This window comes from Callorhinus ursinus, unplaced genomic scaffold (genome assembly GCF_003265705.2).
Source record: "Callorhinus ursinus isolate GAN/ISIS: 27379988/994484 unplaced genomic scaffold, GSC_fseal_2.0 scaffold5, whole genome shotgun sequence".
NCBI classification, from domain to species: domain Eukaryota; kingdom Metazoa; phylum Chordata; class Mammalia; order Carnivora; family Otariidae; genus Callorhinus; species Callorhinus ursinus.
The window spans coordinates 34,733,600-34,756,478 of NW_027397067.1; the positions used below are offsets into that span (position 1 = coordinate 34,733,600).

The window sequence follows — 22,879 nt, forward strand, 5'->3', positions numbered from 1 at the left end:
TTAACACAGTAATATCTTCTATAACCAGCATAATTTTACTTTTCAAAAGTACCAATTTATTACTGACCCTGATCTAATGTTAGCAGTAGTAGAGGTAATAGCTAGAATAAGGCTAATAACCAAGTATGACTTAGCAAAAATCTTGCTTCATTAATATGAGTAAGAATCAGCACCGACTTTATTTTACTTTTCCCTTAGGGATATGATTTATAGCAAAATATGTTTTAAAGTATACACAACTTATACACTAAGCAACCTTTCCTAATTGGAGTTCCACTAGAAAATTAAACCCTACAAAAAATCATATGGATAACTATATCTATCAAGAATGGTATAGAGCTAGTATCATTCTAGATGCAAGGGAGAGAAGTTAATTCATAACATGCAATGAATGCTTTAGGGAATTTAATTTTCTTATGGGATGGGTTGAGAGGGGCTGCTCTCAAGCAAACCCTTTCTTTTATAATTCTTGCCATTAGTTTAAGTGTTTTCAAAAACAATCCAAAGATAGGAGTACCTGGCTGGCTCAGTCGGTGAACCATGCTCGAGCCCCATGTTGGGTGTAGAGATTATTTAAAATCTTAAAAACAACAACAATCTAAAAATAGTAATTCCTTATGGCTTTAGATATAATAATGGAATTAGGGATAATAGTATAAATGATCTTTTTAGTATGTAAATACTAAATATTATCATTTTTAAAGTATACTTAACACATTTGAAATCTGTAAAACATCAATTTTTTTTTTAAGATTTTATTTATTCATTTGACAGCACAAGCAGGGGGAGCAGCAGACAGAAGGAGAAGCAGACTCCCTGCTCAGCAGGGAGCCCAATGTGGGGCTCTATCCCAGGAGCCTGGGATCATGACCTGAGCCGAAGGCAGACGCTTAACCAACTGAGCCACCCAGGTGCCCCAAAACATTGGTTTTTAATAAATAACCTATAACCTGTTTCCATTAATATATTTTCTGCAATTTTTCATGACTTATATTGGAAAATATTTGTCATATATTTCTACATACTATGGCACAGAATAACTTAGGTGATTTATTTAATGCCACTGAGCAAATTACGACATTTCACAGAATCTAAGATACCATGAAAGTTACTACACATCATTATTATATCTGACACTAAAAAGAAAAAAGCATTGCCTATTATAAGATACCACTGATTATATAATGCAATCTGATTTTAAGAAAGGTCTTAAAATGTGAAAAATGTAGCATATTAAACTGAAAAATATATATATACATGCATACACACATATACGTGTGTGTGTATATGTACTACTGATGCCAGAATAAAAGCTAGGTCTCCTGACTCCCCCATCCAGTGTTCTTTTCTATTACCCATTGTGTAAAATAAGAATTGAGACTATAATCATAAAATTCAGAAAAGCTATTGTAAGATAGCTTATCTAGCATTCTTCCTATGCATGGTTCCATCACATTCTCTTCTTGTGTATTTTTGAGATGGTCTACAATACCAAAAGAGAAATAAATATGCTGAATTTTTAGTGGCAGTTTTTTGGGAGTTTTTGTTTAGTTTTGTTTAGGACAATGAGGTAGTGTATATGGCACACCATGAAATATACAAACTCCTGGAGAATATCTGGCATCTAAGGAAGAGCTTACTATAAAAGAAGTAACTTTAGGGGCGCCTGGGTGGCTCAGTCGTTAAGCATCTGCCTTCGGCTCAGGTCATAATCCCAGGGTCCTGGGATCAGGCCCCGCATCGGGCTCCCTGCTCAATGGGGAGCCGGCTTCTCCTCTCCCACTCCCCCTGCTTGTGTCCCCTCTCTCGCTGTGTGTGTCTCTCTCTTTCAAATAAATAAATCTTAAAAAAAAGGAACCTTGGGGAAAATATGAAAACACAAAATACACAGAGATAAGAATCGTAAATAGTACTATTATTATTGGGAGTGGTTTGTCAATTGTGTTAGATTTTACACCAGACCACACCTCAGGGTATTCAGGAACTTGTAAAGTTCCCTCCCACATACTCTGGTCTTCGCTACACGACTTGTTTAGGTCCACAGGACATTACCAAGTGTGATGCAAAACAGAAGCTTGATAAAAGTTTGCACACTGGAATTTTATCTTGGAATGCTAATTCTTGGAAGCCAGCTACCATGCTGTAAAGAAGCTTGGGCTAGACGACTAAATAATGCAAAGAAAAGTGGAGAGAAACCATCATATAAGAGGCCATCTTGTACATTCTGTCCTAGCTGAAGTCAGAGGTGAAGGCAGCAGTATGAATGACCTCAGCTACACCAAACAGATCAGAAGCACCACTACATAGTTAACCCACAAAATTTTGAGAAATAAGCTGTCATTGCATTAGACCTCTAAGTTTTAGGTGGTTTGCTACACAGCAATAGATAAGTGAAACAGAAATTTATTTAAAAAACTAATTCCCTTTAAAATTCATCAGTACCTCAAAATGCTCCTTGATAATGTAGGCATTTGCAATTTTAGCCTTGATGCCTTCATAATCTCCAACATCACTAATACAGATTGCATACCACTAAAAACAGAAGTAAAAAACATATAAGAATAATAATACTCCACTAAGGTTTCATTCAATACAAGGTAAAACTGAAAATTTATTCCTCAATAGTAATTCTCATTCAACAAAAACTTAGCATAAAAACTGTATTAAATATACTGTCATATACAAAGAAAAGTAGACATGGACCTTAAAGAACTCAAGGACATGTTTATAGAAAACTATAATACAAGATAAAGAACAGAGTCGCTAAGGAAGTTATCAGCACAATGGGGAAATAATGATTCGTGTTTATGACTGGAGTATAAATTTAGAAAAATGTGCAACTGAGTAACTATCATTTTATTTTCTCATCCTCTTTTCAGCAAGCTGCCTCTTCTCCCATCTGCACTGTTACAGAAATAACCCACATTTGTCAATTGTGACTTTGTCCCTGTAGCCATACTTAAGACAATACACCTAAACTGAGACTGAGTTTCACCCCGAAGGACTAAATCCAAAATATCCAAGCTTCAGAAACTCAAGTGCTGTAGAAAGTCACAAGACAGAATGAGAAAAAAAGAGTCCGTAGAGAAAAAGATTTGCAGGTAACAGCAAAGAGGAAAGACAATGGAACATCAGAGCAATTGAGCCAGTTTTTCCTGAACCAAAAGCACCCTGCCTTTAGGTTCTATGAAAGAGAGTAAGTAGTTCCTTATTAAAAACAACAACAACAACAACAAAACACCTCCCCTGTTTTTGTTTGAGCTTATTTGTGTGGGGTTTTAAAGATTATAACCAGAAAGATTTTTAACTAAAACAAACTTCTGTTTAAATCTATTCTCCACCAAAATTTTGGTGAGTTTATTGAAAATTAAAAAGTATACCTTAAAACACACATACGTGCATATGTGCGTGCGTGCACACACACACACACACACACACACACCCCTACTCTATAGGCGATGCTCACTTATCTCTACTGAGAGTTATCCAGTTGCCCAAATCCAAATGAGTAGAGGGGTCACACAGGGTTTCAAATTTGGTGTTCTGATCTTCTACCACATATCAGGACTCTGGGTAACATCACTTTTCTCTTATATATCTATCTTCTATATGCAAAGCAAACACAAGCTTATGGATGAATCCTAAACATTTTCTTCCCTGATTAGACTGGCAGTATTCTGAGATTTTTAACATATGTCAAAGACGTATCACAGTAATAGCACAAAGAGCAGTTATTAACACATGAAGTATATATCACTTGATGTGGACTATAAGTTAAAGATATACACTATAAAACTTAAAGCAACCACTAAAACAACATAATACAATTATAGCCATTAAGTCACTCAAATAAATAAAACGGAATCCAAAAAATGTCCAATACAAAAGAAGGCAGAAAAAGAAGAAAATGAGAACAGATGGAACAAACAGAGACTAGAAAGATAGGAAATTTAAAACAAAAAATATCATTAACCACATTAAATGTAAATGGTCCAAACATCCCAACTGAAAGCCAAATTGGATTAAAATTAAGACAGACTGACAGCGACGTAAGTGAAAAAAGGGAAGTAAAGAAATCTGAATTCTCTCCTCCATGAAAGCAATAAATAAAAATGAGCAACAATTATTAGAATCAATGTTTTTTTGGAACTCCAAAATTAACCTAAAGCTTGCAGTGACCTGGGAATGCTTATTCAAAGCAACAGATTATTCCTAATGAGAAAAGTGAACTTTTTATCTTACTCCAGTCCCATCCCATACTCCCAGTCTCAGTGGGAGCTGTGAAAACAGCCCTCCATTCCTGGTACCAAATGGAACAGATCTCATTCATGGAGAACTATAATTAATTATTTGTTTTGATCTGTTTCATGGCTCCCTGGAAGACTGGCCTTGTACATATTTCACCTAAACTGAAAAGGCCCTAGTGATAAAGGATAAAGCTGCTTCCTGGGGGCGCGTGGGTGGCTCAGTTGGTTAAGTGACTGCCTTTGGCTCAGGTCATGATCCTGGAGTCCCGGGATCGAGTCCCACACTGGGCTCCCTGCTCAGCAGGGAGTCTGCCTCTCCCTCTGATCCTGCCCCCTCTCGTGTGCTCTCTCTCTCTCATTCTCTTTCAAATAAATAAATAAATAAATCTTTAAAAAAAAAAAAAAAAAAAGGCTGCTTCCTGGGGGCGGTGGGGAGGAAGGTTAGGTAAAGAGATGTCCCTAAGGGCTCTGAAAAGCTTCAGTAAAGAAAAGCCAAAAGAGTATTTCATGACATATGAAAATTATGTTCAATTCAAATTTCAGTGCCCACGAATAAAGCTTTACTAGAACAACAGTCATGCTCATCACTTATGCATTGACTATAGCTGCTTTTGCTCAACATGGCAGAGCTGAATTGTGATGAGAGATCATATGTGATTTTTTTTTTAAAGATTTTATTTATTTGTCAGAGAGATAGTACAAGCAGGGGGAGTGGCAGGCAGAGGGAGAGGGAGAAGCAGGCTCCCGCTGAGCAGGGAGCCCGATGTGGGACTCAATCCCAGGACCCTGGGATCATGACCTGAGCCACCCAGGCGCCCAAATCATATGTGATATTTTAACTGATTTCCACTGCTGCTCCATAACCCTGTGAATCACACTGATAGGGTTATAACCTGACAGAATTTTGAGTGCCACGCATACTGCTATACCATGACATTTTATTTTTTATTGCCAATGCATATGTCAAAGGAAGAGAAAATAGACTTCAAATGTCATGCTTTGAAAGCATAGTAAAATGTGAATTATTTTGTTACTGAATTAAACAGCAAAGCATTTTAGGGGGGAAAAAAAAAGCTCCAAAATATCCCTGAAAATCCAAAAAAGACACACATGCTTAGGAAAGATCTGAGATGGCCCTAAGCTTACCACCTGCTGACCTTAAGGCTCTTCATAAACAGGAAGTGAAAGCTAGGTACAGTTTAAAACTGCCCAGCTAAGTGTTAAAGGTATGTCTCAACACATACACAGAGCCCTATGATCAACACTGGAAAACATTTGGGTTCCAGACATTTTATAAACTACCTGTTCAATCATTACCTGACCACTAAGCTAACAGAAGAGAGACTTCAGTGGCTATATATGACAAAGAAATCATTTGTTCAGAAAAGCCACTAAAGAAAAACAACAGAGGGGGCCTGGCTGGCTCAGTCAGTAGAGAATGCGACTCTTGATCTCGAGGTTGTGAGTTTGAGCCCCACACTGGATGTAGAGATTACTTAAAAATAAAATCTTAAAAAAGAAAAAAGAAAGAAAGAAATACTAAATAAGCAGCCACAACAAATTCTGGGAAAAGAGGGAATCTGATTTCCAGATTTACCATATTATAATAATCAACAGTTTTCAACAAAAAATTATAAAGCATGCAAAAAAATAAGAAGTATAATGCACACACAGGAGGAAAAAAATCAACAGAAACTATGCATGAAGAAGCCCAGATGCTGGGCATCCTAGACTTTATGTATGTTCAACAAGGAAATGATGTTTAAAAAACAAGTATACTATGAGAACAGTATCACATCAAATAGAGAATTATCAAAAGACAGAAATTACAAAATGGAACCAAAGAGATATTGTGGAGTTGAAAAGTACACAACACTGAAATGAGGGCTCAATGGTGGATGTGAATATGCAGAAGAAAGAATTAGCTAACTTGAAGATAATAGGTCAATTCATATTACACAGTAAAAGTAAAAAGAATGAAGAAAATGAAACCACCTCAGAGGCCTACCAAAATACACATAAGAAAAGTCCCAGGAGGAGAGAAGAGGAAAGGGGTAGAATGAATATTTGAAAACATAAATGCCAAAGGCTTCTCTACTTTGATGAAAACAAACCCCAAGTAAGATCAATTCAGAGATCCAAACTAGACACAGCATAATCAAACTCAAAGATAAAAACAAAGAGATGATCTTGAAAGCAGCAGGAAAAAAGTGCCTTGTCATGTACAAAGGGTCCTCAATAAGATTAACAGCCAAATCAGTACCATGGACATTGGTCTTAGTCTGCTTGTGCTACTAGAACAAAATACTAGGGTGGGCAGCTAAAACAATATAAATGTATTACTCACAATTTCTGGAGGCTGGGAAGTCCAAGATCAAAATGCCAGCTGATTTGGTCAGAATAAGGGGATGTGAACAGAGATACATAACAGCAAAGTTGGTATACTATTGAAATGTTAATTAATAAAATGAATGGTTTTCCTCAGGATAACCACTAAGAGTATAATTCAAAATATTTACTACAAGAAACAACAAGGGAATTAAAACGGTACAACAAAATAAACCTAATACTAAATAAAGGACACTAATGGAGGACTTGAGAAACAAAAGACCGGAAAAAAAAATTGCAAAAGAATTTCTTATTGTCAATTACATGTGAATGGGTTAAACTCTCCAAATAAAGGGCAAAGGTTAGCAAAATGTATTAAAACCCATGATTCAACTATATACTGTCTACAATACAATTAGATTCAGAGGTATATAGGTTTAAAGGAAAAAGAGGGAAGTTTTATCATGCAAACCGTACTCACAAGAGAGCTGAAGTGGTAGTAGATATTAATCAGAATTAGATAATGATCTAATAATAGACAAAACAGACTTTAAGACCAAAATTATTATATGAGACAAAGAAAAACATTATCAAGAACATACAACAATTATAAACAAATATACACCTAACAACAGAGCCCCAGAATAAATAAAGCAAAAACTGACAGACAGACTTGAAGGTATAAAGAGACAATTCAACTATAATAGTTGGGATTTCAATACTCCACTTCTAAGACTAGTCAGAAAATCAGCAAATAGAAGACTCAAATAATACTATATACTAATTAGACCTAGCACACATCTACAGAACACTCTACCCAACAAGAGCAGACTATGTATTCTTCTCAATTCACATGGAACATTTTCCAGGATAGACAATATATTAGGCTATAAAAAAGTCTCAAATTTTAAAAGACAGAAACCAGAGTATGTTCTCTAACCACAGCAAAATGAAAATATTTTAATAAAAGAAGGAAATTTGGGTAATTCACAATTATGAGGAAATTAAAAAACACATTCCTAGGGTAGCTCAGTTGAAGTGTCCAACTCTCGGTTTCAGCTCAGGTCATCATCTCATGGTCCTGAGATTGAGCCCTACGTCGGGCTCTGCGCTCAGTGGGGAGTCTGCTTGAGATTCTCTCTCTCCCTCTCCCTTTGCCCCTTCCCCATCTCATTCACTCACTTGCGCTCTCTCTCAAATAAATAAATAAATCTTTAAAAAATCCACACTCCTAAATAACCAATGAGTCAAATAAATCACAAAAAAATTTAAAAATTCCTTAAGAACAAAACAACACAACATTACAAAACTTAATGGGATTCAACAAAGTTGTATTCAGAAGGAAACTTATGGCTATAAATGGCTACCTTCAAGAAAGTTATCAGCCAATAACTTCACCTTAAGAAACTAGGAAAAGAAGAGCAAACTAACCCAAAGTAAGCAGAAGGAATGGAATAATAAAGATTAGAGTGGAAATAAATAAAATATAGGAAAAAATGGAGAAGAATAGCAAAACCAAATTAATTCTCTGAAAGGATCAACAAAATTTATAAACCCTTAGCCAAACATAAAAAGAAAAAAAGAGAAAAATTACTAAACTCAGGACTCAAAGAGGACGTATATTACTACTAACCTCAGTAATAAATCTAGGAATAAAAAGATTATAAGGGAATAGTAGCAACAATTGTATAGCAACAGATTAAGTGACCTAGCAAACATGAAAAAAATTCCTAGAAACAACAAACAATCCAATTGACTTGAGAATAAACAAAAAATCTGGGTGCCTGAGTGGCTCAGTTGGTTAAGTGTCTGCCTTCGGCTCAGGTCATGATCCCAGGGTCCTGGGATTGAGTTCCTCATCGGGTTCCCTGCTCTGCAGGGAGCCTGCTTTTCCCTCTGCCTCTGCCTCTGCCTCTTTCTCTCTCTCTGTCTCTCATGAATAAGTAAACAAAATCTTTTAAAAAAAAGGAATAAACAAAATATCTGACAAATGAATAATAAGTAATACTACAGTTAGTAATCAAAAGAACTTCCAACAAAGCGAACACCAGGATCAGATGACTTCACTGACAAATTCTACCAAATATTTAAAGAAAATTAACACCAAGCTTCTCTAAACTCTTCCAAAAAACAGAAAAACAATGAACATTTCTTAAGTATTCTATGACACCAGCGTTACTCTGATACCAAAACCAACACAAAACATCACAACAAAAGAAACCTAATAAAGTTGCAAAAATTCTCAATAAAATACTAAAAATAGAATTCAGCAGAGCATTAAAAGGAATAATTCAGCACAATCAAATGGAATTTATCCCTGGAATACAAGAATAATTCAACACACATGCATCAATCAATGTGATGCATCACATTAATAGAAAAAAAGAATCATATGATCATTTTAATAGATACAGAAAAACATATGACAAAACTTGACATCCATTCATAAGAACTCCCAACAAGCTGAATTAGAGATAGAAGGAATATATCTCAACATAGTAAGGACCATATGTGATAAATCCACAGCTAGCGTCATACTCAATGATGAAAAGTTGAAAAACTTCCTCTAAGACCAAGAACAAGACAAGGGCGCTCACTCTTACCACTCCTATTCAACACAGTACTTGAAGTCCTACCTAGAGCAATCAGGCAAGAAAAAAAAATAAAAGTTATCAGATTTGGAAAGGAAGAGGTAAAAATGTCTCTATTTGCACATGACATGATCTTATATATAAATGTCCAAAAGACTCAACAACAAAAAAAGCTGTTTGATCTAATCATTGAATTCAGTAAAGCTGCAGGATATAAAATTAACATGCAAATATCAGTAGCAATTCTATAACCTAACAACAAATTTTCTAAATAAGAAATAGTTCCCATTACAAGAGGATCAAAATCAAATAGGAATAAACTTATATAAGAAGATCTCTACTCTGAAAACTGCAAGATAACGATCAAAGAAATCAGATATAAATAAATGGAAAGATAACCCACGTTCATGCACTGGAAGAATATTGTTAAAATAGCAATACTACCAAAAGCCATCTATAGAGTCAATGCAATCCCTATCAAGATACCAATGGCATTTTTTACAGAAGTAGAAAAACACACACCTTAAACTTAGAGGGAACCACAAAAGACCCAAAATAGCCAAAGAAATCCTGAGAAAAAAGAACAAGCTTAATTATAAATTATAGCTACAGTCATTAGAACAGCATGGTACTGGCATAAAAACAAATAGACCAATGGAACAGACCTGAGAACCCAGAAATAAACCCAAGAATATACAGTCAGCTAATATTTGACAAGGGAGCTAGAATATCCAATTAAGAAAGGACAGACTAGGGGTGCCTGAGTGGCTCAGTCGGTTAAGCGTCTACCTTCAGCTCAGGTTGTGATCCCAGGGTCCTGGGATCGAGCCCCCTTTCAGGTTCCCTGCTCAGCAGGCAGCCTGCTTCTCCCTCTCCCACTCCCCCTGCTTGTGTTCCCTCTCTCGCTGTGTCTCTCTCTCTGTCAAATAAATAAATAAAATCTTAAAAAAAAAAAAAGGGACAGACTACCAAAATGGCACTGGATTATGGGATATTCACATGTAAAGGAATAAAACTAGACACATACCACTCACAAAAATTAACTCAAAATGAGGTAAAGGCTTAAATGTAAGACCTGAAACTATGAAACTCCTAGAAGAAAACAGGAATAAAGCCTTTTGACATGGGTCTTGGTAATGATTTTTTGGATATGACACCTAAAGTACAGGCAACAAGATAAAAAATAAACAAGTGGTACTACATCAAACTAAAAAGCTTCAGCACAGGAAAAGAAACCAACAAAATGAAAAGGCCTACCGAATGGGAGAAAATATTTGCAAACAATATTAATAAAGGGTTAATATCTGAATTATAATTCATACAATTACATATAATTCAATAGCAAAAAACCAAATAACACAATTTAAAAATGGGCAGAGGACCTGAATAGACATTTCTCCAAAGATATAAGAAAGGCCAACAGAAGATGCTCAACATCAACAGTCATTAAGGAAATACAAATTAAAACAGCAATGAGGTATCACCTCATACCTGTTACAAATGTCCATCATCAAAAAGAGATAAATGCTGGCATGGATGTGGAGAAAAGGGTACCCTTATGACTGAGGGATTCTAAATTGGTATAGCCGATACCAACTGGTATAGCCAATCCTCAAATAATTTGAATATAATTACATATGATCCAGCAATTCCACACTTGGGAATTTATCCAAAAAAAAAAAAAAAACACCTACTTGAAAAGGTATCTGCACCTCCATGTTCAAAGCATCATTTGCAATAGCCAAAATGGAAACAACCTAAGTACAGATCAACAGATGATGGATAAATTAGTTGTGGTGTGTACACACACACACACACACACACACACACACACACACACACCAATGAAATATTATTCAACAATAAAAAGGGAATCCTGCCATTTGCAACAACATGGGTGGACTCTGAAGGTATTATGCTAAGGAAATAAAAATACTGTATATTCTCACTCACATGTAGAATCTTAAAAAAAAACAATCATAAGACTTGTGGTTACCAGAGGCAGAGAGTTGGGGGAGGGGGAATTGGAGGGAGGTGGTCAAGAGGTACAAACTTCCAGGGGCGCCTGGGTGGCTCAGTCGTTAAGCGTCTGCCTTCGGCTCAGGTCATGATCCCAGGGTCCTGGGATCAAGCCCCGCATTGGGCTCCCTGTTCCGCGGGGAGCCTGCTTCTCCCTCTCCCACTCCCCCTGCTTGTGTTCGTGCTCTCGCTGTGTCCCTCTCTGCCAAAAAAATAAATAAAATCTTAAAAAAAAAAAAGGTACAAACTTCCAGTTTTAAGATAAATAAATACAGCTGAACAACACAGATTTAAACTGTGCAGATCCACTTATACACAGATTTCGAGAAATCTACTGTAAATCTATTTTCCTTATCATTTTTTTGAAATATTCTTTTTTGTAACTTACTTTATTGTAAGAATACAGTATGTAAGACGTATAACATACAAAATATGTACTTATTTATGTTATCATTAAAGCCTCCAGTCAACAGGTTATTAGTAGCTTCTCCCCATGTTGTTCAAGGGTGAACTGTATTATGGATGTAATGTACAACATGAAGACTACAGCTAATACTGATGTATGATATATAGGAAAGTTCATAAGAGAATAAACCCTAAGAGTTCTCATCACGAGGAAAAATTTTTTTTCTCTTTCTTTCCTTTTTACCACATCTATATTAGAAGACAGGTTATCAGCTGAACCTATTATGGTAATCATTTCACAATATGTGCAAACCAAACCATCATGCTGTATGCCTTAAACTTATACAACAATGTATGTCAATTTTTTCTCAATAAAACCAGAGAAAAGAAAAAAGAGAACTAAAGAGTAGTGTCTCTTATGATGCCAAATTCCTCAACAAAATAATGGCAAGCTGAATTTAGCAGCATATGAAAAGGATTACACAACATGACCAAGTGGGATTTATCCCAAAATACAAGGTTGGTTCACCATATGAAAATCAATTATGTAAGATACCAAATTAAAAGAATTAAGGGGGGAAAAAACTAACATGATCATCTCAACAGACACAGAGAAAAGCATCTGACAAAATCCAACACCCTTTCATGATAAAAACACTCAGCAACTAGGAATGGAAGGGAATTTTCTCAATCTGATAAAGAGCATTTATGGAAAACCCACAGCTAACATCACAGTAAATGGTGAAAGCCAAATAGCTACCCTCCTATAATCAAGAACAAAACAAAGATATCTACTCAGCACTGTACTGAAGTTCTAGCAAGGGAAATTGAGCAAGATACTAAGAAATAATAGGGGTCCAGATTGGAAAAGAAAAAGTAAAACTATCTATGGATAGTTTATTTACAGACCCGTTCATAATATAGAATAAACCTAAATAATCTACAAAACAACTAGTAGAACCAATAAATGAGTTCAGCAAAACTACAGGATATAAAATTAATATACTAATATTTGTTGCACTCCTATACACTAGCAATGAACAATCTGAAAATGAAATTAAGAATTCCAATAAAATATTTAAAGAATAAATTTAACCAAAGTACAAGACTTAAGACGGAAAATTACAAAACACTGTTGAAAGAAGAAAATCATCTAAATAAATGAACAGACAACACATACCTGTGGATTGGAAGACATAATACTGTTAAGATGGCAATACTCCCCAAACTAACCTACAGATTCAATGTAATCCCTATCAAAAACCTAACTGGCTTCTTTGAAGAAATTTACAAGCTGATCCTAAAATATGTATGGAAATTGAAGGAACTCAGAATGGTGAAAATAATCTTGAAAAAGAACAGCTAGAAGACTCACAGTTCCTTATTTCAAAACTTATCACAAAGCTGTAATAATCAAGACACAACATGACCAAATGGGATTTATCCCAAAATACAAGGATGGTTCACCATATGAAAATCACAAAGACCAACAGGTCTACAATTAGACCAATGAAACAGAATTGGGAATTCAAAAATAAACTTATACATTTATGTTCAACTGATTTTCATCAAAGATGAAAATGGAGAAAGAACAGTCTTTTCAACAAATGATGGTAGGACAACTAGATATTTACATGCAAAAAAATGAATTTGAACTCCTATCTCAACCATGTATAAAAGCTAACTCTTTTAAGGATCAAAGACCTAAATGTAACAGCTAAAAAATATAAAACTCTTAGAAACAAACAGAGGTGAAAATCTGTGTTTTTCAGATAGGACACCAAAAGCATAAACAATCAAAGAAAACTAAACTGGACTTCCTCAAAATTAGAAATTTGTGCATCAAAGCTCATCATCAAGAAAGTAAAGACAATCCACAGAATGGGAGAAAATATTTGCAAATCATATATCTAATCAGAGACTAATAGCCAGAAAATATTCTCAAAACTCAACAATAAAAAGATAAACCTAGTTGAAAAATGGGGCAAGAATTTGAATAGACCTTTCTCCAAAACCAATGTCCAATAAGCACATGAAAAGATGCTCAATATCATTACTCATTAGGAAAATGCGAAGCAAAACCATAAGAAAGCACTTCATATGCACTAGTTTTAATTTTTTTCAGTGGGTAATTCCAAGTGTTAGCAAGGATATGGAGAAACTGGAACCCTCACACACTGCTAGTGGCAAAAGAAAATGATATAGCTGCTTTGAAGAACAATTCGACAGTTCTTCCAAAAGAATTACATGGGGGCGCCTGGGTGGCTCAGTTGGTTAAGTATCTGCCTTCAGCTCGGGTCATGATCTCAGGGTCATGAGATCGAGCCCCATATCTAGCTCCCTGAGCATTCAGCAGGGAGTCTGCTCGTTTTCTCTCTCCAGACCCCAAAATAAATAAATAAATCTATTAAAAAAAAAGAATTACATAGAATTACGTATGACCCAGCAAGTCCATTCCTAGATATATATACTCAAAAGAACTGAAAACAGGTATTTAGGGTCGCCTGGGTGGCTCAGTCCTTAAGCATCTGCCTTTGGCTCAGGAAATGATCCTGGGGTCCTGGGATCGAGCCCCGCATCGGGTTCCCTGCTCAGCGGGGAGCCTGCTTCTCCCTCTCCCACTCCCCCTGCTTGTGTTCCCTCTCTTGCTGTCTCTCTCTCTGTCAAACAAATAAATAAAATCTTAAAAAACAAAACAAAACAAAAACAAAAACCAGGTATTTAAAAAGTACTTGTACATGAATGTTGATATTTACACTATAAACAATAGCCAAAAGTGTGGAAATAACCCAAATGTCCAACAACTAATCAATGGGTAAACAAAATGTGGTATATCCCTACAATGGAATGTTATTCATCCATAAAAAGAAATAAAATACTGATGCATGTTACAATGTGGATGGACCTCAAAAACATGGTAAGTGAAAGATGTCAAAAACAAATGATCCCATACTGTATGATGCCACTTCTCTGAAATATCCTGAAAAGGTAAAGCCATAGACACAGCAAGGAAATTAGTGGTTGTCAGGGGAGTAAGAGGGAACAGAGAGTGACTACTTAATTGGACTTAATGGGTTTCCTTCTGGGGTGATAAAAATGTTCTGGAACTAGAGGTAATGGTTGTACAACACTATAAATGTAGTAAAGGCCACCATACTGTGCATTTATAAAATGGGTGATTTTGTGCTGTGTGACTTTACCTCCATAAGAAAAAAAAAGAAAAGCAAATGTTCACAGAAAATCTTGTACACAATTGTACACAGCATATTATTCATAACAGCCAAAAAGTGGAAACACCCCAAATGTTCACCAGCTGATGGATAAACAAAACTGATATATCCATACAATGGAATATTATTCAGTCATAAAAAAAATGAAGTACTGTCACTTACTCAACATGGATGAACCCTGAAAATACTACACAAAGGGAAAGAAGCCAGACACATAAAGGCCACCTATTGTAATTCCATTTATATGAAATGTCTAGAATAGGAAAATTCATTGTGACAGAAAGTAGATTAGTGTTTGCCAGGTAACAGGTGCAGGGGAGAATTGGAAATGACTGTTGGTAGATATAGGGTTTGTTCTGGGGGTAACAGAAATATTCTGGAATTAGTGCTGATGGTTGCACAACACAGGGAAAATGTGAAAAACCACTGAAGTATATGCATTACAATGATGAATTTTATATAATGTGAAATATATAAGTAAAAATAAAAGCAAGACTTAATCACCTGTTTACATATTAAATATAAAGACACAGTTAAAAGTAAAAGGACAGAGGATATAACATGCTAACAGTCAAAAGAAAACAAGAGTTGCTATGTTTATATCAAAGTAGACGATAAAACCAAGAGTATTTCAAAGATAAAGGGAATCATTTTACAGTGATAAAGAGGTTAACGCACCAAGAATGTACAATAATCCTAAATGTTTACATTCCTAATAGGAACTTTAAAATACATGCTGCAAAAATTAATAAAATTGCAAAGAAACAGACAAACCTACAATTATACTTGGACATCTCAACATGCCTCTCTCAATAGTTTATAGAACAAGTAGATAGAAAATCAGTAAGGATACAAAAGACTTGAACAAGGCTATCAACCAACCTGACCTGAATGACATTTATAAAATACTCCCAACAATAGCTGAATAAACATTCCTTTCACATGCACAAAGAATATTTACGAAGATGGACCATACTCTGGCCCATGAAACAAATCTCAACAAATTAAGGAATCCGTATCTGTTTTATTTTTAATATAAACCAGTATTAGAGGGGTGTTGAGGGAGACTGGCCCCTAAAGGGAGGATTTGGAAATGGGTGGAGATGGAATTTGGTTGTCACAATGACTTGGCAGATCTACTGAGGAAAGTCCAACATCATAAAGTGATGTCCTAATCCAAATACCAATAATGTCACCATGTGTCCCCACAGTGCCAATTGAAAAACACCATTCTAAACCAGTTAGGAAATTCAGGAACTAGCAGAGTTATATGTGAAAGTTATACAAGGTCTTAGCCGTCCAGCTGCTCTATTCTCACCTCTGCATGAAACAGAAGTATAATGTAAGGAAAATTAGTAAACACTTGTCAAGTGCTTATACTACTAGGAATAAAGACATAGGCAATTCACGAAACAACTAACACTTTTGTTTAAAAATAATCATTCACAAAAGTAATTTATCAACACACTAATAAAGTTAGAATAAGTGTTCAAGAATGCAAAGAAAAAAACTACATCTTTCTGAAACAACGTTATAAAAATAAATCTCTTCCTTACTTCTTTAAAATAGACAAATTTTCTTTCCTCTGTAAATTAGGAATAATAAGTATAGACCAATGTACCTCTCATATGGTAACAGTTTCATTACTTTAAGCACCTCACCTTATGAGCTGCAAAACTGGATTCATTTTTTTCCAGTGCTCTTTTTGCATATTCTAGGGCTTCATAGACCAAGAGTTTTTTCTCCTCTTCTGAGGTCCCACTAAGCTGAGCTATATCACGTGATGCCCGTGCCAATCGCCACAGTAACTCTGCATCTTCACTAATTTGAAATAAATATAAAATAACCATTTTAGCTCACATTTAAAAACTGTTAAAGGTCACATCACTAATGAATACATATGGTGGTCTTTCAGGTCAATGAAGATATAGCAGTATCAAAAGCCATTATTCATAATGTTATATTTTCACATAAAACTTTATTTGCTAAAATTTCCTACAAAATATCCAATATTATAGATAAATATTAACTTTCCTAAATTATCTAAAATCTAACTTCCTGGGGTACCTGGGTGGCTCAGTGAAGCATCTATCTTCAGCTCAGGTCATGATCCCAGGGTCCTGGGACGGAGGCCCGCGTTGGGCTCCCTGCTCATCGGGGAGCTTGTTTCTCCCTCTCCTTCTTCTGCTCCCCAACCCCTGCCTGTTCTCTCTCACTCTCGCTCTCTCTCAAGTGAATAAATAAAAATACTAACTTCCTTAGAAAATATCTTTGTATTTGAATTCTCTAAACACCTGCACTACAAAATTCAACATAAAACCTAAGGCATGAGACACTTCAGACAACTCACTAACTGGTTCAGACAGTACCATAAAAACCCACAAACTTTAGAGAGTGGGTCATGCTCAACAAAACAAAACTGCTATATCCCCAGCTCCAAATATAGTAACTGGCACACAATAGGTATATGATAAATATGTGTTAATAAATAAATGATTGAATATAACAGAATCTCAAAATAAATATTATGTTTCAATGTGTCATCCATGCCATGATGCATGGACTATTTCAAGTGAGGGCCTGGACTCCTTGAAGGATTTCCATATGAAAATACTTATATAAAATAAGAAATGGTTAATAAATAAAACAATAACCACAATTAAGAGTTAGAAGTATTTTTTAAAACATTAAAACTCCTTTTTATTAAATGCTTGCCTTTAAGCCCATTATATATTTACCAAAATATGGTATTCACATAAAATTTTGAAACTAAAGGTAGCAATAGTATATTTATAATTAAATAAAGATGGAGTAACTATCTTACAGCTTACTTTTCAAGTCATTACTAAAATGACTATAAAATGCCAAACACGACACTACTAGTAACTAAGGGAAAAATGGAGAAGAAAAAGTGGATTCTATAGATATTTAGGAAGTAAAATTGATGGGTCATGAAGACAGAACTGGTTTTAGGAATCTAAGAAAGGTAGCTGAAAATGATTCAATATTTTTAGTTTAGGATTAGGTAATCTGTGATCTGGAAATGTGAATTTAGCCTTATTAAGCCTATTTTATAGGGCAGACTCTCCTTCCACCTACATCCTCCCAAAAACTGACTGCACACTGATACTCAAACATGTAACCTAATACTAAAAATAGAAAAAGGAGGTATTTTTAGTTTCTCTAAAAAAACTGTTTCTAAAGTGATACACAGATACTATTCAATGATGCCATACAAACATCCTAATTCATTTACCTCTTATGCCAGTAAGAAATTCACTTAAAAAAAATGAGAAATATACAATATAGATAACCATATATTCAATGACTACCTCACATGATCCAAAGCAAAATGAAAAAAATATTTCAACATTCCACTAGAATGAGTAAGAATCACCTTTTCTAAATCAATGAGACATGTAGCACTTGTGAATCATTTATTGTAAGAAACATACTATAAATTAAACTCTAAAAAATGTTATTTTGCAGTAAAAACTTTAAAAAAGTATAAAAATTTCAAGCACCAAGAGTCATTTTAATTGTTAAATAACAAAAATTTTGAGGAAACTGAAAACTCAGGCTTATCATACATTGCCTACCTTTCCTTGTATTGGGTCAGCAACTGATAAAGTTTTTCTGTCTCTCCACTCTCATACAGGTAGTCTGCTTGTTCGAGAATTTCTTCAACTCTGAGGACTAAAAATAAAAAAAGACACAATAAAGTAGGTCTTCCCAAGCCAACAATTCTAAGAAACAAATATTTTCATAAACAAAAGAAATTAGATATAAAAATAACCTATAAAGAAGGATCAGAAATTCTGAACAATCTAGATATAAGTATAGTAGAGGTAAGGATGAAGCTATCACAGTAAGTTATTTATTGAAATCACAGAAATTTAAAAAATTAGAAAACTTATTGTGGAACTAACTATGATACATTCTTATTTTTTTTTTAAAGATTTTATTTATTTATTTATTTGAGAGAGAGAATGAGAGAGCACATGGGGGGGGAGTCAGAGGGAGAAGCAGACTCCCCGCTGAGCAGGGAGCCTGATGCAGGACTCAATCTTGGGACTCCAGGATCATGACCTGAGCCGAAGGCAGTCACTTTAACCAACTGAGCCACCTAGGCACCCCTAAATATGACACATTGTTAAAAATGAAGAAACTAGGGTGCCTGGGTGGCTCAGTGGTTAAGCGTCTGTGATCCTGTGATCAAGCCCTGCATAGGGGTCCCTGCTCGGCGCGGAGCCTGCTTCTCCCTCTCCCACTCCCCCTGCTTGTGTTCCCTCTCTCGCTGTGATTCTGTCAAATAAATAAATAAAATCTTAAAAAAAAAGAAGAAGAAAGGAATTTCCTGTGAGGAATTTATGGTACTCTTCCCCTCCATACACACAAACTCTTAGTTGTTGTTGCTACGTACCATCCATTGCAGAAAATGATGATATAACATCGACTTCCAGCACTGAAAATTATTACTTTACATGGACTGCACCACACTGTTTCACTAGATTCTCTTTATGACCTAACTTATACAAACACTGTTATGGAAAAATAATCAAATTTGTCATCAAGGGGCACCTGGGTGGCTCAGTCGGTTAAGCGGCTGCCTGTGGCTCAGGTCATGATCTCAGGGTCCTGGGATCAGGCCCCATGTCATCCTCATCAGTCGTAGGGCTCCCTGCTCAGTGGGGTGTCTGCTTCTCCCCTCTCCCTCTACTCCTCTTCCCTGCTCATGTGGGCGCTCTCTGGCTCTCTCTCTCAAATTAAAATCTTAAAAAAAAAATTGTCATTGAAAACTTAGATGAACTTAACTACACAGAGAATCTGAAATTTACGTCACTGGCACTCTGCTCCAACCCATTCATTAACTTGTTTATACCTTACTAGAAAATATATAAACCTTACAGACAATGTAATGCTCTAAAAAACGTTGACTAGTTCCCAAAAAAAACAGTAAGCTTGAATTCCAGGATATTCCAATTATTACAATAAGGAACATACATATTTGTCTTCTATAAGGGTAGTGTATTACTTAGTCTTATATATAAGCCAACATTTCAATATATTCAATTAAGTTTATTTACTTTAGTATGCTTTAACTGATAATAGTGTATTTGAGGTTGAATTTTTTTTAATTTTTGAAAAATTAAAAACTAGACCAGAAAAAAAAAAACCTCCTGAATCTGACACAACTATGTAAAGTGAAGTATTTTTTACTAAGTTAACATCATAATGTAATTATAAAACTAGCTTAAAAAAATTAAATGACAATAGCAAATTCTTCTTTAATCCTACTTCAATCTGGTTGGGTGCCATAGTCCAATATTCATATGACTGGTTGATTTTCTTAAGTTTGCTTCCATTTTATTGTACACTTTTATCAGTAGCTGATTCTCCAAATTAAGGTTATAACAACCCAAAGATTTTTTTTTTAAGATTTTATTTATTGACAGAGAGATATAGCGAGAGAAGGAACACAAGCAGGGGGAGTGGGAGAGGGAAAACAGGCTTCCTGCTGAGCAGGGAGCCCGATGCGGGGCTCGATCCCAGGACCCTGGGATCATGACCTGAGCCAAAGGCAGATGCTAAACAACTGAGCCACCCAGGTACCCAAAGATTTTTTTTTTAAGATTTTATTTTTTTAAGTTATCTCTACACTCAACCTGGGGCTCAAACTTACAACCCAGAGATCAAGAGTTGCGTGCTCTATACCAAATGAGCCAGCCAGGTGCCCCAACAACCCAAAGATTCTTAAAAAGAAATAGTAATCTTAGCATTCTTAGCCAATATTTGTGGTAGGCAGGATAATGGCCCTAAAAATGTCTACATCTTAATCCCTGGAACCTGTGAAAACGTACAGGTTACATGGCAAAGGGGAATTAAGTTTGTAACTAGAATTAAGGCTATTCATCAGCTAACCTTAAAACAGGAAATGATCCTGGATTAGCCAGGGGGCCCAGTATAATCACAAGAGTCCTTCAAAGTGGAAGGCACGGCAGAAGAAGAAAGTAGGTAGGAGGCAGAACAATGAAAACAAGGCCAGAGTGAAATGATTACTGGCCTGAAATATGGAGGAAAGGGGTCTTCAGCCAAGGAATGTGGAAAACCTCTAGAAACTGAAAACAAGGAAAGAGATTCTCCCCTAGAGTCTGGAACACAGCCTTGCCCAACTTGTTGATTTTAATCCAGCGGGACCCATTTTGGACTTCCGAACTATAGAACTGTACAATAATAAATTTATGTTGTTTTAAGTTACTAAGTTTGTGGTAATTTGTGACAGCTGCTGTAACAGAAAACTTATACAATATTAAATATATCGATCTGGCATATTCGAATGTATACATTGTATGTGTAAATAACAAAGTTACATTTAATTCTATTCACTGATTTTTCTCAGACTTTCTGAGAAGACTGACAGAGATGACTGTCCTTAACATGATCTAGGAATGCTGCATGTCATCACCCCTGTAATTAAAAGAAAAATAAAGAAATTAAGTGAATAATTTAAAATAGTTCAAATCCTTTTTGTGTGTACTATTCTTTCTTAACTTCTTAAATCACTTATCTATTTTTTTATTATACAATGTAGTACCATAAGCTACAATATCCAGGCTTTAAATATGTATTTTTTCTTGAGTCTTAAACAGAAATTTCTAAAATCATACAGTGTGCAATTTACAAGAAAAAATACTCTTACTCTGATACTGCAAATTCACACAGGCACTAGGTTAGGAGCATGTAGACCACTCATATCTGCAAATCAGCTGTGTGGGCTTTTTTACTTGTTTAATGTTCTGTACTTTTCCTGAAAATATTTAAAAATAAGCTATGCTACTGACATTAAGAGACCACATTGTTAAAATGGATTAAACTTTTAAAGTAAGTTACTTTTCTAGTTAATAGTGAATATCCCAAGATGAACTGAGATATTAATTCAACTGTACAAAACTAAATTTAGCCTAAAATGAATATGCACAAGATCATAATTTTTTTTTTTAAGATTTTATTTATTTGACAGAGAGACACAGCGAGAGACGGAACACAAGCAGGGGGAGTGGGAGAGGGAGAAGCAGGCTTCCCGCTGAGCAGGGAGCCCGATGTGGGGCTTGATTCCCAGGACCCTGGAATCATGACCTGAGCCGAAGGCAGACGCTTAACGACTGAGCCACCCAGGTGCCCCACAAGATCATAAGTCTTAGAATTTTAAAAAATGTCACTGATATGACATAAATTAGTAAACTTTGGTCTTCTAGTTTTTCTTGCTAAGTGTACTCTTAGCCATGTGAGATGTATCTGCACAAAAAGAAATACTCTACTCCTCAAAGTAAGCAATCTACTTCTGGAAATTTCTCCCTACAGAAATTATAAAGTAGAAAATGAGTATCTAGATTCTCCAGGATTTTTCTAGATGCTAGAAGGCTCTAAGTAGCAACAACATCATCAAAATTTAAGGCAAATCTTTCACACCAACAATACTGTGTCTCAGCAGTACTGGAAGCAGTGCCTCTAAAGATGCCCTTTAGTAGTACAAAGGACTACAGATGAAGGAGCACTGGCCTCGGTTCTGTAGATTCATCAAAGAAGAATCAATGAAAGTATATGAAAAGAGACAACTGAAATGATTATATGAAGAACCTTTAAGATGGGCCACTTGTAATTCTCTTTTAGGCATTTTATAAGTGAACTTTCACACACACACACACACACACACACACACACACGAGTACTGTGACTGTATTAGCATATCTTGAAGGGCTTTAAATTTTGTCTATTTTAAAGAAATAATGAAAAACTTTCTACTGGAGTTCTTCAATTATGGCCGACAAGTGGGTATTTGCTCTATCCTGTGGTAAATATAGACGTTACCATTTTAAAAAAGAGTCCCACAACCCCATCCAACTGAAATGTCAAAACATATGTATGCCCTTGGGATCCCTGGGTGGCTCAGTCAGTTAAGAGGCTGCCTTTGGCTCAGTCAGTTAAGAGGCTGCCTTTGGCTCAGGTCATGATCCCCAGGTCCTGGGATCAAGCCCCACGTCAGACTCCCTGCTCAGCG

The 22,879-nt window shown here is 35.6% G+C and overlaps 1 protein-coding gene across 2 annotated transcripts in view; it reads right to left on the minus strand.

Annotated features, from left to right (window-relative positions):
- RMDN1 (regulator of microtubule dynamics 1) overlaps positions 1-22,879 on the minus strand; it is a 49,781-nt gene that overhangs the window by 8,416 nt on the left and 18,486 nt on the right. Inside the window, exons 3-5 of one of the 2 annotated variants that reach the window (XM_025870799.2) lie at positions 18,420-18,516; positions 16,482-16,641; positions 2,443-2,532 (exon numbers count right to left, since the gene is read on the minus strand). In XM_025870799.2, the coding sequence (XP_025726584.1) occupies positions 2,443-2,532; positions 16,482-16,641; positions 18,420-18,516 (347 nt within the window). The remainder of the gene's footprint in view (positions 1-2,442; positions 2,533-16,481; positions 16,642-18,419; positions 18,517-22,879) is intronic. The other variant, XM_073892938.1, reaches the window with a different exon arrangement.